Here is a 17,989-nt window from a genome sequence, read left to right as displayed (position 1 = left end):
TGACTTCCACACAATGAAGAAATGTACATGCCATGCAATGTTTCGAACCCAAAGAGGGGCAAACTACTCGATATCAGCGACCTAAGCAATCCTGCCACGGAGCCCCTTTAGCCAGTTCATTGCTATCTGTTTAAATCTGACCTTATTTTTTTCAGATATTTTTGTATAAAGGCATAACCTTCAGCTTACAATGTTCCAACGTACAGAGAATCCGCCTTATTTATCAGCTATATTAAACGGCGAGAAGTGGTCAGATTCATTTTGTGAAGGGAAGCATTTTCTTTCACCAAAGCTTGACTGCACGCTAGGACATACGATAGAGTTAGAACATGGATGTCAGGTAGAACTGATTAGCAGATATCTAAAGGCACAATTGCAGGAAATTGTTATCCAAATACATAGAATTGCACAATTCTTGGAAGCGCAAACACAGGTACTTATTCTACATATTAATTGTTGCACAATTTATAAGATACAGACAATAAAACGTGATTACAAGTAAATATCAGTAGCTTGTTTTTCAGTAATAAAGGACATTTTATTGAAATATTGTCTTGATATTTTTTCTTATGTCAACCAAAATTAACATATATGATGCAGTAGCAGTTGGCTAAGTGTATCGGGTATAAGTATTTCATTAGCTGCGTACAATATGGCTTATTATTCTGTGTCAGTCATAAGTTGTGTTGTCGTCTGCTTTCTTTCATAACCTCATAAATCATCATAGGCTGCGTAGCGATAATACGTTATTTTTGTCAGTACGTTGACCATTCGTATGGAAGAGCAAAGTATTGACCAGTGTCGTAGGTTCTCGAGTAGGGCAGATAGGCGCGTTCGTAATATATTCCTCGCAACGGTATGCTCAAAGAACCACCCGATTAACTGGCTTCGCAGGACACCGTACATCATTTTAAGGTATCTGGAATTTATTTACCTGCGTGAACATGGTGGATGTATTTTGATCAAGATCACAATACTTGATCGTAAAGCACTTCTACTAACATTTACAAGTAGATAAATTTTAAATTACAGGTAAAAATCGTGCGCGACGCTCTAATGATATTCGGTACGGTACACATACAAATGATATTCGGTTAGGTACACATACACTGCATTTTACCGCTAGATGGTTTTAAATAGACTTAACTAGGGCATAATTTTAATTGCGCACAAATATATAAGGTTGACGATTTGACATCTATTGTGCATTTCTAAATAAGATAATTAGTTATGTAAATAAATTAATTGATAAACAATTAGATAAAGCATTACTATATGATTTTACAGGCGAATACGCATAGCCAAAACTTTAAAATACGCACAATACAATTATAGCAGACGATTTGATAGGCACTGTGCATTACTTCAAATAAGAAGATTAATTAATAAATAAAGCAGCTATATTAATTAAAGTATACATGCACATCATTTATTAAAAAGTCAATTCAGGGGCGTCACCAATACAAAAGTGAAGGGTATGGCTATTAAGCGTTGATTTCGCCCCAGCGGATGGGTCAACACCAATTTCAACCAAGCAATCCAAGGGGAAAATTACAGGCAAGAAGGGAGATCATAGAGAAACATCTTTGAACTCATATTCGGGTAGCCCTGCTAATAAAACACAGGCGCTATCAGATTCAACTGATGGACCTGTGGAATTTACTACCACTAGGTTAAATCCCTTATGCAATGTAACATATACACTGCCGAGTCCGGATGTTAATGTCGGGGAAGCTTACAATAGATAGCAATCCCCCGTCAATGTCAGGGGATGATTATCACACTGGTATACCGTCGCCAGAAAGTACGGGTACAGTTAAACACTACCAATTCATAGTCTGTCAAGGCTAAACCCCATCCGAAGCACTGGCACACCAGATACAGTCTAAGGAATCTTGGCCAGATCCAGATAATATCTGTGGTTTGCTGCCTAGCATGGTATCTCATTATCACTGTCAAGCTAACTGACCACAGTGAATTATGGCCCAACACGGAAGGCTGATATAACAGTGAACATCTGGGTGTAAATTATATTCTAACATTAACTTTCTATGTTTCTTCTGTATCAAAACTTATACAACTGTATAAGATGGCAATGAAAATTTCCAAAGATTAAAATATAAACCAGTCCGAAGAATTTTCCAAAAAAAAAAAACAACCCAACTAATCATTAAATCAACTTTAACTTTAAAAGATAAACATTTTGATACTAAACAGTATAAATAAAAATATTATTTGAAATTTTATAACAAATGCACAGTGTATAAAATTTTTACAAACATATGGTGCATAATACAAATATGCTTTTTATAGGTTAGTGCTTTTATTATTTTAATCCTTCATGAATAAAGTAACCCAAGACATTTTGATGAGACACATTCTTCCTCCAACTTGTGAGGGCAGGCAGCTTAATCGTAGTTTAGGTTTGCACCAATACTTCCAGACTCATATTTGTGTCATCCCCAATCCCCATGATAATAGGACTCTCCCCTCCTTGTTGAAAGGGCTCCTATGCGGTTGTGTATATGATTAAAATATCACATGATTATATTATACAAATTTGTATACATGTTTGATGCCATGCTTATTGATTTACATTTACATTTTGTACATAGGTTTGTTTAGATAGTTTTGTATTTTAAGGCAGTCAACCTCAGGAATAAAGAAAAAAAAAGGATATTATAAAACTGTAAACACCCAATACATTATTGTTCAAGATAGGTCAAAAGTTCAAAACTGCCTGTTTTGTTGTATAAAAATGCATGCTTTCACGAATCCTTCAAATTAATTATCCTTCAGTTTCAAATCATTTTAAAGCTAAAATTTTAAGAAATCGTGATCATTAATTCTGCAGTTGAATATAAAACTATTGATAAAGAAATATTTGTGGTTCTGGTTGACTAAATTATTTTTTAATCCCCCGCCACAAGTGGTGGCGGGTTATAGGAATGGTCTCCGTCCGTCCGTCTGTCCGTAACACTTTCGTGTCCGCTCCATATCTCCTAAACCCCTTGAAGGATTTTCATGAAACTTGGGTCAAATGATCACCTCATCAAGAACTCATGAGTCAGCCATGTCAACTCAAGGTCAAGGTCACCACTGAAGGTCAAAGTTTGAGCTCTGTATCTCCTAAACCCCTCGAAGGATTTTTATGAAACTTTGGTCAAATGATCACCACATCAAGACGTTGTGCAGAATTCATGAGTCAGCCTTGTCAGTTCAAGGTCAAGGTCACAGCTTAAGGTCAAAGGTTTACCCTTTCACTATCCATAGCAGTGGCGGGGGATTTAGCTGTCTTTCAGACTGCCTTGTTTATATTATTTTTATTTATTTCTACTTTTTTTGTTCTAAAACACATGAAAATCCACTTTTTAGGATTGTAAAAGCATAAAAAAGTTTGAGGTCAGGGTGTTGAATTTAATGTCGACCAGGAGACTCAAAAACACTCAATTCATTTCTTTTTTATACGCTGACATAAGATTTTCCTTATAACGTAAAATGAGACATTGTAATGTACACACTTGCTATCATTATGCCTATTCAAATGTATTGATATCAATATAAAAGGGTTATTATAACAGTAGCTTGATCTGGGATGCAGTATTCGGCTCGAGTGGATTTTCCTAGATCGGATCTCACGAGACGCGCAAGCGCCGAGTGTGATCCGACCTTGCAAAATCCACGAGAGCCGAAATTCAATACAAAGTCCCAGATCCAGCTACTGTTATAATGACCCTTTTATTATATACCTTCACCATTTTGATTCTTGTTTTGTTCCTAAACAAAATCTTCAATGTTTATCGATATTAAATGGAACTTAGTGAAGTTTTTATGTGCATTATTTATAGAAATGTGTCAGGTCATGCATATTAATGAAAATAGTCCGGCAGCATACAATACGGAAGGTATAATACGGAATTTAAAAGGTACAATACGGAATTTTTGTCTGTCTGTTCATACAAAATTTTAATAGGTATATAATAAAGATATATATTGTTGCAGAGACTATTACATGTATATAATCAAAAAAGAAATATTTAGGGTCACTGATTGGTAGCAATGTTTTATCCTATAATTAACATTGAAAAAAAGAATGGAATTAAAATAAAACAAAATTTAAAATGATAATATAGATTTTAAGTATCAAAATCATTTATTATGTATCTAGCAATACTTGTACATACAAAAGAAATCTTCAAAAATAAAGAAACATAAATGTGTGTTTCATTTGCTGCTATACTGATGTATAAATTATGCCCATAGGTCTGCTTTATCATTGTTTAGCTTCTGGAGTGTACCTGTTATTCTTATCAGCCCAACTCTATCACTAGGATTGCTGACCACCAGCTAGCTGGTCATGGGATATTAGATAAAAGGGTCTGTAGAGTAATTATAACTGTATTCATGCTGAGGTGTTACTGCTCAGTCCTGAGCAGTTTCTGACCAAGATTCCTGTGACTGGATACTCAATTATCACCCTGTGCAACGGGTCATACCACCCATAGACAATGAGAATTACCCAGTGCTTGGTACACCATCTACGCCGACACTGCCAACACTGACACGTTGATCACTACCGTGCCAACATTCACACCCAGATCACGATGCACCACCCTGTACCACCAGCACCAACAGTGAGTGAGCAGGCGGCAAATATGTCTGTGCAAGCTGACTCTGAAGGCCCATGGCAGACCCAGGGTCCAAAAAGCACAAGGCAACAACACCAGTAGTCAACCCTGCCCCTGCGCTTTGTTGCAATGACACTACGCACATTAGAATGTGTCTGTCCCAAGCAGAGGATTCAAGAGATATCGTCAGCTGTCATTGCCTGTGTAGGGGGATCTTTTATACAGGATCCCACCGCAGAGGGAGGTTGTCCCACATTCAAGATTAGGAACGATAAATCGATATGGCTATTAGTAAGCAGTTTACTTATGGGAAAGTTGATATTGTGCTTGAACCGCTCAACGCAGATAAAACGACAAGGTAAAATTCGAAAACAAGGTCATAAGAGGTAATCTATATGGAGGATATCAATTATAATGATAAGGTCAACCAATTTTCGAAAGAAAATAACAGAAAGGTTTACCACAGATGCTTTGAAATAGTTAACGGAAGAAAAATACCATCATCAACCATCAAACTTCCATACAGAGAAAGCACCACTACTCGTTAAACATAATGATGGTACAGAGGTCTCAGTGTACCCATCTTAACTATCTCCACTTCGGTGTAACAAGCGTCAAAATCAAGGACATTCTGCATAAGTGTACATGCAAAGCAGTCTGTCCTCACTGTGCGGGACCTCACTCCCACTTTGATTGTAAATATTTTGACACCAAATAATGCGCAAACTGTAAAGGCCCCCATAGGGCTATAAGGGATGTGTAGTATATCTCAAATACATAGAAAACATCAATAAAAAATATCAGGCCATTAAAGGTAAATATAACACCAGAATCCAGAAATCAGGCCCTATACGCTCAGACCAACTCTAGTCAAACAGTGATATAGGTACGCTTAAAGAAAAAAAAGGTTACATACATAAATCACAGGTCACCAAAATCATTCAGAAAAAATTGAATGGCCAAAATCTTGATGACTAAAACATTGAGAAATTAGTAAATGAGGCAGAATGTGAAAATCAGTCTGAGCAAAATCAAAATGAGTTGAATCAAAACTATACCCCACCAACCTCTAAATATACGCACCCGGATATCATTACAGAAGCTTACGTAGACACCGCCAATATAACAGAGTAAACAGCTATGCAAGGCCACAGGCTACCGTTGGTCGCAAACGTCCTCGGTCGGTCCTCCACTCCCCACCACCATCCCAGAGGTATTTCGGTTATGTTCCCTGTTAGGTGAAATTAAACTTAAGTATTAAAATGCTTAACAATAATCCCGACAAAATTAACTGATCAATAATGTCCGGTGTTAGTTCCAAGACGGCAGGTAATCAAAATTTCAAGTAATGTCTTGGAACGCTCGGAGGTTTTCAGGGGACAAAAAGCACAAAGGTCACAGAATTAAACAGTTTCCTCAAGTCATTTACAGATACAGTATATGCCGTGTAAATAAAGGAAACGTTTAGACGAGGTATAAATTTATGACTATGACATAGCAACGTATCAAAAACGAAAATAAAAATAAAAAAGGAGGTGACACAATAATATACATTTGTATGTTAAAAAGAGCATTAAATACATAGTTGAAAAATCAATAATTCACAGTGAGTATGACATTAACAAAATTTGGTCACAGCAGAAACATAAATTTTATGTACCACGAACAGAATACAACACTGAAGAACATTATCAAAAGATGTTCTCTAACTTACGAAATCACTCAGTAATTCTGGGAGATTTCAATATTAAAAATCCACTCTGGAATACCCCGGACGATCCAAGGTGAGGCTCTGAGACTGTGTTAATTTATTATCACAAACACCTTCAAGTTGGTTATTCTAAACGACGGAAACATAACCAGATTAAGTAATTTATCAAATCAGAAGGATTCAGCTTTAGATTTGACAATAGTTCATCATACGTTGGCACAATATGCTTTCTTTGGTGTTATCAATAATACTTTTGGCAGTGATCATTTTCACATATTATGTGGATAAAAATTTGTGAAAACAAAGCAGAGACGATTCATATCACCCGTAAATATAAAATAGGTAGAGCAGACTGGGACCAATATCATGATTTTGCAATAAGGCATTTTCATCATAGCACTGAGAGAAAGACAGTGGATGAAAATCACACACAATTTATTAATGTTGTCTATAGCATTAGTAAAAACATTATTCCAATGGTCAAAATAAAAACAATAAGAATAAAGGTTATACCCTGGTCCACTAAGGGGGAATGTGCAAATGCGGTTAAACAACGGGAGAATGCAAGGAAAAAATATAGTATAAATAAACACGAAGAAAACATTCAGAAATACAGGTCACTGTGTAATAAGGCAGTAGAGATCATTAAGAAGGCAAAACGCACCAGTTTTGAAAATTACATAACGCAAATAAATCATAACACAACATTTAAAGAAGTATGGGACGTTGTCAATAAAGTAAGAGACAAATCTTCAAGTTCCACCTGAACTTCAAGGCACACTTATAAATGACAACGGACAACAAAAAGAGAAACAATACGGTCTCTACACTGATAATAACTCAGGCCCATAAGATGATATTGAGTATAATAAGCCATTCACCACCTTTGAATAAAATATGGCCCTTGATCAATGCAATATTTATGCTACAGGCGAAGATGCGATCCATTATGATATGATCAAACAGTTTGTTGTATGCGTTTTGTCCTCCGTCTTACTCCCCCTATTGCCCCCTCCTTTCCCCTTGCATCCCTCCCCGTTTACTTTTAGTTAGTTTTCGTGGTTCCCCTTCATTCAGGCTGACGGAATCCTAAGGCGGTGCACAATTGTTTTTTCTACTTATATGGGTTTGATTGTGTGTCAAAGACGGTGCCTTAATGTTTTCTATGCTATTTAGTTGTGTGTGGTTTCTATAATTGAATACTAAATAATCTGAAAGGTGATATTGTCTTATTAGTACTAAGTCAATTATCTTACATTATATGAACAACACTGTCTTTGTACTAAAATGCGATGTGAAAACACAACCACAAAAATAGCAAGATACCTGTCAGGCATGATACTTGTCAATACAACATAAACCAGTATCAACATTTGATTACTGATATATAACTTATCAAAAATGTTATTTCATTCAAGATTCCTCATATTTAAGATTGTCTGTAACATGTTTCAACAAATGTTGACTTCAGTTCAGTTTTCCATAGAAAGTGTCAGCTGCGCAGAAAGATGCGCATAAAAAACTATAGGAATTCCTTTTAAGCAAAATTATATAAAAACGGCCGATTTTGTACAAAGTTACATGTAAAATTTCATACAGCGCGATCGTAAAAAGCTATTTTGTTTTTATCGTAAATACATGTTAACCTCTTGGAGCACAAAATTCAGACTTTCGCCCAGAACAAAAAAAAAAAAAAAAAAAAAATTTAAAAAAAGATTGCAGCAATTTAAAAATATAAAGTGAAACGGTATTGTCAAACATTCAAAGTACATGAACATAATGTAGCATGTTTATCGGCATGATATATTCAACGAGGCGTGTAGTTTATAAATAAACTACGGTTGTGTTCGATTCGGTCAAGCAGGAGAACGCTAGTGTTACACTCGCGCATGCGCAGTTTACTGTCTAATTGAACAGGCTCGAGTCGGGTCGAGTTGAGCGTAAATATGTTGGGTTTTTTTTAAATCAAAATGACGCATCTTGAATAATTAGACAAAATTGCATTGTTTCTCAACATCAGCTTCGATGCAAATGTTAAACTTTTTTACAATCGCTAGAATTTGTGCTCAGTGCTTCCGCTGACGCCATTTTGGATTAAGTCATAAGCACATTTGCTCGACTTCACTCCTCGTTGCGGGATAAGCATGTACTTGACCTGTGGCCGCGACACTAGCGTTGCACTACTCGCGTTCGACTGGCGGTAGTGCGAAAAACCCGCTCGATTCACACCCTAAGTGTGTAAGAGGCATATATTGGTCGAATATAGAATGTGTGGTTTTTAAAATAAACAATAAGTTACTGCGTTTTTAAATAAGTTTTAAATGATTTAATAGTTTTAATGTTTTTATGATAAAGGCAGGGTATAGGAAGTTCACGTGGCAGTTGTCCCCTTGGATGTTTTGTGTGCGTGTCAGGAAGAGAATCGCGGGTCTCTTCACATATGATTTTGCTAATTAACAACTCTAAGTAAACAAATCAAACATTTTGTAACATTCATTTCAGTTAACCTTTTGGAAACTGAAACGGAAAATAATAGCTAAAACGTTACAAAAGCAAAATAATAATACCTCCACGAATACCCGGACATGTTCTAAAAATAACATCCGGGCTTTTAATTAAGGCCTCCTTTTACATATAATACATTAATTACGATTTGGTACACATCCAGCATTGACCTGTATTTGATAACAAGTCTCGAAACTCAAATTACGCTTGGCCTACGATTGATTAGTTTGGCCGAAAACGGCCAAAAACTACGCAGTGATGGGTAATCAAATAAGAACAAATAAAACAAAACAAAACTTCTTTCTTTCAAATGTATATACTGACGCATGTTTCGAAGGAAATCGGTGCGTATATTCTGTAAGCATAACTGTCGTTGTTCTTTTTTCACATGTTTAGATTAATTGCAGATATCCTTGCTGGAAGTTCGGTATCAACAGATGGAGGCACTGATGAAAAGCTATGCTGAGAGTGCCGATAGCCCTGATCATGGAAAGTCATATGAAAAGAATATTCCAACGAAGATAAGGCTGGACGGTCGTACATCAAAAGACACCAGTTGTAAGTGTATATATTTCCGAATTGCTAGGCCATTTTCCACGATTTTTTCTACTTTGAAATAATTGTTTGACATTGGATAAAGGTGATATAATTGATTTCAAGAAGTTTATTAAAAGAATCAAACAATCATGAATATAGAAACATTTTGGTATTCTAACAAGTTAGAATAACAAAAACAAGTTATGATAAAAATATTATTCCATTTCAGGTACTGATCCTGTACAAAATAGTAATAGTTTTCAGTCAGGGATCTGCTCAGTTTACTGCGGTCTGAATTCTTTGAACTATATTAAAGAAGAGCATATAAAACAGGTAATTAATTGTGCTTTCTCATTGTATTGTTAAAGTTAACATGATGGTTAATACTAATCAAGACAGATATCTACAGAAATTTGTTGAAAGGATTGACATGGAATTCTGCTCATCAGAATCCCAATAAATATTTGGGATAAATCTAAAAAAGTATATAATATATTTTAAGTTAACAACCAATTGTTTTTCAGATATATACAAACAGGATTTACCTGTTACTTACCTTGATCCTTTTATTGTCAACAGGTTTTACACTGTCAAAACTATGTCCTGAATTTTATTGTATAAATAGCTTGTACTAAGCTGCTTTTACTTATAACTACCCGTAATATTTTGAAGTAAATTGCACACCACGGTCTTCTTCTAACATGACACCCGTGGTTTTTCTCAACAATTAAAGCTAGCCATATAATCTGCATTATGTCGATGTGACGTAAAACTGGGCCATTGTTTTTTGGGGTGTTATTTCACGGTGAAACAATTAAGGAATACAGAAATTTTTCACACCGCCTCGGTAGCCTAGTGGTAGAGCACCCGCTTTGAGTACGGGAGGTCGTGGTAACATCACATAATTAGATAAAGATAACAACTATATATATGTATACGAAATAACATCTCTAACAGCGCACTTGTTTTTATCTCTGCCAAAGTTTGACAGATTTGAATGAATATTGGATACATAGTTTAATGCTTGATTCAGTAACATAAACATGTAAACCTATACAACGACAAAAGATACATGTTTTACTAGGTTAATTGAACCTGTGACAATTGCAATATGGTAACTTATTTGGTAATTTACACGTTTACATTGAAAATACTGACGGATGTTCCATTTCAACTAAACGGAGTATGGAATAATTTGAATTTCATCAATTCGATATGTTCAAAATGTACTGCTGTCAGTTGGAATTTACTGATTATAGGACGATTAATTGTTGTACCAACAGTTAAATAGGTTTACTTCTGAGTATTATCGTTGTTATGTTTCAAAATAGCTATCACACATGGTCTCCAAATTTCATTCAAACCCGCCAAAACTAGATAGAGATGCGATGTTTTCTTTACAAACGTTTTTGCATAACTGCATTACAGACACCATTGCCGGATGTAGATGTACCGACACAAATCTTTCAAATAAGTAATACCGAGGAAGAACTTTCCATCCAGAAATCTTATAGGAAACATGTGCAAGTGGAAATGTGTCTCGCATACCGGAAGCGCCCGAGTTTTCTTTATGACTGTATTGAAGTGAATGTAGCTGCCGTCATTATGGACTGCTGGTTTTACGAACAAAATCATCTTGAACTTAAAATGTTAAATTCGGCATTGAAAATGGTTCTTTACGGTACATTTTTACATTTTTGCACATTTTAAAGTTTATGATGCTAGGGATTCTTCAGTACCATTTATTAGATGCCTGATTTTTTGTTGTACTTTTGGTAACAACATCATGAAAAGTTGCGAGTACTCTACTTTTATTTATTCCAGGATATAAATTGCTATCTATACAATATCGTGTATATCTGAATACAATTTAGAACAAATCACATTTATAGTTTTTCTGTAACAGAAAGAACAGCACATGGAACAAAGTACCAAAACACGAGTAGTTGTCAGCGACATCCAGGGATATGTTCAGCAGAAAGCAGTGAAGTGTCATGCAGGTTGGATGAAAATGTCCATATAGAACAGGTATTGTTGTTACTTTTAATTTCTAAATAAATGAAAAAATGTGTAATAGCATCGCCTGACAAAAACTGTTATAAACTAGATCCTGAGTTGCTTAATTCGTGCGCATTTATCAATGCAATTATCGTAGATCTTTATATGACCTATTTTATGTATTGATGAGCCGTTAAACCCAATAAAAAGGTACGGTAACCATACGTGTATATATAACTAGACTTTTAAGATAACATACGTTAGAATTTGATATAGTGTTGAAGGCGATTGCCAAACACTTCAGCCCAGAGATTCCCAAAGAACGTTTCCGACTCGTTTATAGATTAAAGTATCCGAAAATAACAACTGACTGGCTCGGCTTAAGATTCTGTCTTGTTGGAAGTCTCACCCTCATTCCTATATCAGTTGTTAAATTGATTCTATGACTGCTTTATAATCTGTTCAGCTTTGAACGAGTTGTTACTACTATTGTTCTGCCGTAATACCGTTTTCATCATCATTCAAGTAAACGGGCACTGAAATATGCAAGAACAGTTTGATAAGTGAATTTAATATTTTAAAGAAATGTATCTTTAAATATCTAATTTTATTTTTTTAAGGTCTTTCACAATGATCATGAAAATGCAGTTGAGAAAATCCGTATAGAAGAAACAAACTGTATACCAAAGAAAAAAACAGTGAAGGTAAATACGTTGAATTCATTATTGCGGTTTCTCAAGTGATGATTTCAGTTGATATTTCAAGGTTTTGCCTTTTATCGCTATAGAAATGTTATACATACAAGTGTGTGTGTGTGTGTGTTATAACATCTCAATTTGTAACGTCGAGGTGACATAATTATCCATCGTAATTGAGAGATCGGTCACATTATAAATGCACGCCTCTTACTACTAGGTCAGTGTTTTGCAGACAAATTGATAGCCTTGATCTTCTAGACGAATGACAGTTATGTTTGATAAACGCAGCATGAAACTGTCAAAATTATTCTGCATAAGTATAAACTATATCTGTCAGATAAACATAACGAACCGATAGAGATGCATGTTAAATTGACTTACGCTGTAACATTTTCTGAATACTTTCACACATTTACAAAGTCCTTCAAGAAACGTTTGCGTCCAGAAATTGAGAAAGACATATTAAAATAAATACAAACATGATCTTCCTTGACTCTGTCTTATTATTGTTTCATTATTCACGCAGGCCAAATGTGAAACAGGGGTATCTAAAGAAAACATTACCAAAAAGGGCACATCAAATAGAGGAATATACAAGAAAAGGTCCTGGCGGATGTTTGAACTCGTAAATGTAAGCCGTGGCGCTAAATATACAAGTACTTAGCTCTGTATTTGTATAACTGTTTGAGACATGAAATCATTCTCGCTGTGGATTATTATAATAAGTTTGACTATTTCCAAAAATCCTTAGCTTTATTTTGTTTGTCTAAAAATAGATATAATTTCACATTTTTGTCTTGTGCTAAATTTGATAAAAAATTAACATTATACATACAAGGGTTGTTTATTTGGCAATTATTTGGATGCATTTGACAATATTACGAACAGTGTCTCTTTTGATTCCTTATATGAATGTCGATATGCCACGATTTGATCTCACAGTCGCCTTGTGGTATATGGACGCTTTTATAGTAACCTAAATTTTTTACTTATTTCTCTTCTAGGTTTGGCTTATTTTACAAGCTTTTTTGTCATCAGTCTGTGGAGCTCCACACCCGACAGAACCGAACGGTCTAAACAAAGAGACGGTGCAGCGGAAACAATTGCTTCTTACTACAGACTGCAACCATGGAAACCTCTATGATTTAAATCAATATTGTCAAACAGATTCTTTCCTGCTAAAGCTTCTTATTGGCAACTGTCACTTTAAGGCACTTTGCAGTTCAGAAGAAGAGCCCATTTGCATTAACACACAAAACAAAGGCGTATTCGTCTGCGAAAAGAAGAACTTGAAATGCGCTAAGGGTAAGAAAATAAAAGCTTGTCAATGAGTATCATTTAATGGTAACACTTTACTTTTAGGTACAGCCCCTCTTGAATCATGCCACGAATAATTTCAAAACATAATGTCCAAAACTGATGTTGCTGTTAGTCAAAGGTGTATGAATATGCATATTTTCCCATAGAATGCGTTCATTGGGACCTGAACATACAGTGACTGACCATTGTTATTTACTTATTCTGTATGTATGCTAAACGTTTTTGGTGGATAAACTTATAACGAGCTGCAAAAGTTAATGTAATATGACACTGTCCACTATATGTACATATGTTCACCTTTCAGTCATGATGGCATATTACCAGGTAGGATAAACATTTTGTCCATACCGATTGCTCTTAATTACTATCTTTTACTTGCAATTAGTTCCAAGGTTATGAAAGGTTATCATTTAGTGAGCGACTAGAACAGGTGTCGTAGGTTGAAATGCTTCAATAACATGCTCTTTAGTTGTTGTCTTTTGTGGGTAATTTCCTCTGCTTTAAATGGGTGTTTGAAATTTGTCTGCAACATCAGCATTTATAGCTGTGGATGATTATTGGATATTGTTTTGTATTTTCTGTTGTCTATAAACTAATACAATGACACAAATGAAACAATACATAGCTCAAACAACGTAACAAACAACATAATTTAAGCTGCACTATTGATAAACCGCCTAGAGTGCCTTGTGGTAGATCGCCCACTTCGAGTGCGGGAGGTCGTAGTTATTTTCATGGCAACGGCATACAAAAGATGCGGAAAATGATAATGGAAAATTCCGTGCTTAGCATTATGAAGATAGATTAAGGGATAGTCTATCCGTTGTCAGTATAAAATAAAATCTGTAAAAAGATCCTTTGAAAGTAAAGAATGCAATCAAGCAGAATAATAGCAGACTTGGTTTGATTGAGTCTGTTCATGAAAGGTAATGCAATATGCAACACCTCTCACACCCACTAGCACCGGCTTAATCAACTGAATGGACTCATGATCCAAAATGACCAGAACCAGAAAATATAACACCGAAATATCATTATGTTACTGAGCTACTATGTTACTGAGCTAGTTTTTTTAAAAAAAGTCGTAAAACCCAAACACACACGCATGCACGTACGCACAAACCCACACAAACAAACTTCTGAAGCTTTGTTACTATACGCAGTTATTTATATCATTATGTCTTCTAGTTTATTTTCTTTACATGTTTTATTTCACGTTTCTGTATTACGTATGAATCTTCTTTATTTGCATGTATACTATAGTAAAATCAAATTAAAATAATTCAATATCCCTTAATTTTGGTTATTTATTGAGACATCTAAACTTAAGATGCAACTAGCAAATGTGCTTAGTATAGGCAGCATTCGTTATGCTGCAATTCTTTAATCTCTCGAATTCTTTTACAAAATATGTAATGTTTGTTAATAGTTTGGTACGATCAATATTTTGCCATTTAACTGATCAAAGCCTCCCTTTGTCGCTAATGTTTTAACATTGATATAAATATCAATTAGAAAATCAAGATGTGGATGTCAATTCAATAATTTTGTGCCGTATGTTTCTGTTTTTTTTTTAAACAAAGTATTTATGTGTATTTATACTTCTTTGCAGGCCACATGATCAGAGCATGGACAGATGAGAACAACCCTGACATTATTAACTTGCAAGAACAAATATGCCCGGAAGGCACATTTCAGCCGCAAACATTAGACTGTCAGTATGCTTGTTACTACAATCACAGGAATATTGACCAAATCAGTGAGAAATATATAGTGTATTCTCAAGGTGATAATATATCGCCTACTATGGTGTACTGCAATAATACAGGAGGATTCTTTAGTCAAAAGGAGGGAACATTTCTACTTGACTATGACTTGGAGGAAGAACACAATCGCTATTTCTGTGTTAAAAAAAATCGATCCCAACTATGTAAAATGGATCAATATCCCCTTCCAAGTAAGTGCTGTTTACAAAAAAGTGGCGGAAAGCGAATTGAACATGATAAAAAAGACAAAAAAAATCAAGACAGCTGATAATAATGAAAACAAATAAAAACAAGTCAAAACAAAAACTTTAAAAAGTTAATTTCATGACAACCAGTTCCTTAACAATTATCATTTTTATTTCAATTTAAACTTTTAACGTTTTCTTTATCTTTTTCAATGGTTGACTAGCTGATTGAATTTAATTATTTGTTTGTGTAATATGTATTCTTTATAAAATTGATACACATATTTGAATAACTGCTATTTTTTACTATTTCTTATATCTTAATTTAGACAATACATGCACAGAACTGTGTAGAGACGGATATTTCAGGGACGATCATGACAACTTCAATTGCAAACCTATTGAAGAGTAAGTTTGATTAAACTTGACAGAAAACAAAATTTGAGTTTCTGACAAAGCAAAAACAAATTATTACGACAAAACTATTTAGTTCTTCTCTAGATACACAAAATAATTTGATGAATATTTCTCTATACTACGATACTTAAATAATTTGATTTAAACGTATATCAGACTGAAAAAGATTATAAGATTTTAATGTGTCGTTATTTTTACAGTCGCCTGTCACCCGGCAGTAGTTTTGCGACAGAAGTAACGGATGGAAACATTCACAAAGGTAAGTCAAATTATTTTATTGCATGTTTAAGATTTGCATACACTGGAAATCGAATTGTATATAATGAATAACATGCCGATGCATAATCAAAATTATGCTGGCTCAAAAATTATGTTTTTACCTACTTTCTGTAAGTTATTTTGATGTGCAGAAAGAAATATATTGAATATAAGTTATACTGAATTAGAAAAGGGTCAATGTCAGTTTTAGGAGTTAGACGTGCTTTTCTTTCTCTGAAAATAAATATCTACTTTGCATGGAAATTTCGCAGGTTTAAATTTGAAATATAGTGACAGACACATCGGAAACATTACTAGGAATTAAAGGACAATGGATTTTTTTTTAAATTTTGAGTTTGAAGGCTTTGAAATAGTGTTTAGTGTGACGAACTTGAGAACAAAGGATTTAGATCGGGAGTAATGGCGGAAAGTTGATAAACCGGTCTGGTTCAGTGGTGGACTGTGCACATACATTTAAAGACACAACAGGTAACAGTTTTCATTTATTGATATTGCAAATAATTAATTGGATAATTATTTGGCTGTATAGTTATTGTGTGAAAACGTAAGTGGAGTGGTATACCCCGCCAGTGTCAGTCAATATGCCGAAACGGGACGAGCCCGCGGATAAACGCCGGAACAGGCAGTCAATGGACGACTCGATAATCTCAGCTACTAGTACTGGGTTAAAAGAGGGGAAGGCGAGTAAAGAAAAAAAGTCTGATACAACTGAAACAGGTGAAAAATGCAAAGCAGACCAAAATAAACACAATGTTATGTCAAATGTCAAAAGAGGAAGACGAGGAAGGACCTAATCTCTATAGTAACTGCACTAGACAAAAAATGAATAAACTAGCATCAAAAGACAACATTGAAAAATCTCTTGAGAAAAGGCTACATAGTATAGTAACTATAGATGTCTTTCATGAAAAGTTCCAGTCACTTAAGTCTGAGTCCGAGAATGCGATCACCTCCTTGCAAAATGCAGGAAGTGATCAAAGGGTTGAATTAGAACAGGTGAAAGAAGAAAACCATAGACTTAAGCAAAGGAACAAAGAGTTAATGAAATGATGATGGAAAATAGAGATGTCAGCAAATACAATTCTTATCAAGCAAATGAACTGGAACAGTACACACGCAGAAATAGCATACACGTATACGGAGTTGCTGATACAGATATGAATGAAACACCATTTCAAACTGCGGAGTTAATTATTAAAATTCTTAAAGACAACTTAGATATTTCCTTGAGCAAAGACAGAATTGATATCGCGCATGGACTTGGAAAATTCGCAAAGGACGCAAATAGGCCTATTATATGTAAATTCCTCTATAGAACAGGCAAAACTAAGGTGATTGGCTCTAGGAAAGGGCTTAAGGGCAAATCTATTGTAATAAGAGAAGATCTTACATTGAAAAATGCAAAACTGTTAGAGAAAGTTTCCTCAAAAGAAGAGGTAACTAATTGCTGGTCGGACGAAGGAAAGATTATTGCTCTTCTTTTCTAGCGGCAGAAAATTGAAAATAGACATGCACGCAGACTTTTCAAAGTCATTATTGCCTTAAACTGACTCAAAAACGCTGAATTTCAATAGTCATATCGGACAGTTTTTGTGTGCTTTTCGTCAATATTTTGTATGTTTAGTGCACGTGGAAAACCACGTTGTTTTGTTAATTTATATAGATTTTGATTGGATGATATATTTATCAGGCGATGTATTGTGAGTAACGATATTAAAACGTAAACGGAATTTGCATATCCGATCTATAATGAGACAATGTTTGACCTTCTCCGTTTAATAAACGGAAATTACCGAACGATGTTTCCGATGTATAATAGATTCTGATTTGCTTTATAATATACCACCGGTTGTATGACAGATGTATCATATAAAATAGATGTTACTTTTTGTTAAAAATTGTTAAACGGTAAACAACACATGCCAACTATTTTTTTGCTAACGCT

The 17,989-nt window shown here is 34.8% G+C and overlaps 1 protein-coding gene across 4 annotated transcripts in view; it reads left to right on the top strand.

Annotated features, from left to right (window-relative positions):
* The window catches only part of LOC128552851 (uncharacterized), a 32,109-nt gene that overhangs the window by 1,610 nt on the left and 12,510 nt on the right, over nucleotides 1-17,989 (top strand). For all 4 annotated transcript variants that reach the window (XR_008369183.1, XR_008369182.1, XM_053533915.1 and 1 more), the window contains exons 2-12: nucleotides 156-433; nucleotides 9,252-9,402; nucleotides 9,611-9,714; nucleotides 10,810-11,062; nucleotides 11,288-11,409; nucleotides 12,000-12,083; nucleotides 12,604-12,708; nucleotides 13,082-13,382; nucleotides 15,010-15,354; nucleotides 15,678-15,756; nucleotides 15,966-16,024. Coding sequence is in view for 2 of the 4 variants with exons in the window: in XM_053533915.1 (XP_053389890.1) it covers nucleotides 191-433; nucleotides 9,252-9,402; nucleotides 9,611-9,714; nucleotides 10,810-11,062; nucleotides 11,288-11,409; nucleotides 12,000-12,083; nucleotides 12,604-12,708; nucleotides 13,082-13,382; nucleotides 15,010-15,354; nucleotides 15,678-15,756; nucleotides 15,966-16,024 (1,846 nt within the window). In the remaining 2 variants the exon portion in view is untranslated. The remainder of the gene's footprint in view (nucleotides 1-155; nucleotides 434-9,251; nucleotides 9,403-9,610; nucleotides 9,715-10,809; nucleotides 11,063-11,287; nucleotides 11,410-11,999; nucleotides 12,084-12,603; nucleotides 12,709-13,081; nucleotides 13,383-15,009; nucleotides 15,355-15,677; nucleotides 15,757-15,965; nucleotides 16,025-17,989) is intronic.

Source organism: Mercenaria mercenaria, unplaced genomic scaffold, assembly GCF_021730395.1.
Source record: "Mercenaria mercenaria strain notata unplaced genomic scaffold, MADL_Memer_1 contig_3221, whole genome shotgun sequence".
NCBI lineage: Eukaryota > Metazoa > Mollusca > Bivalvia > Venerida > Veneridae > Mercenaria > Mercenaria mercenaria.
Note: the sequence above shows the minus strand (reverse complement) of the source record. Positions and strands in the feature narration are given on the sequence as shown.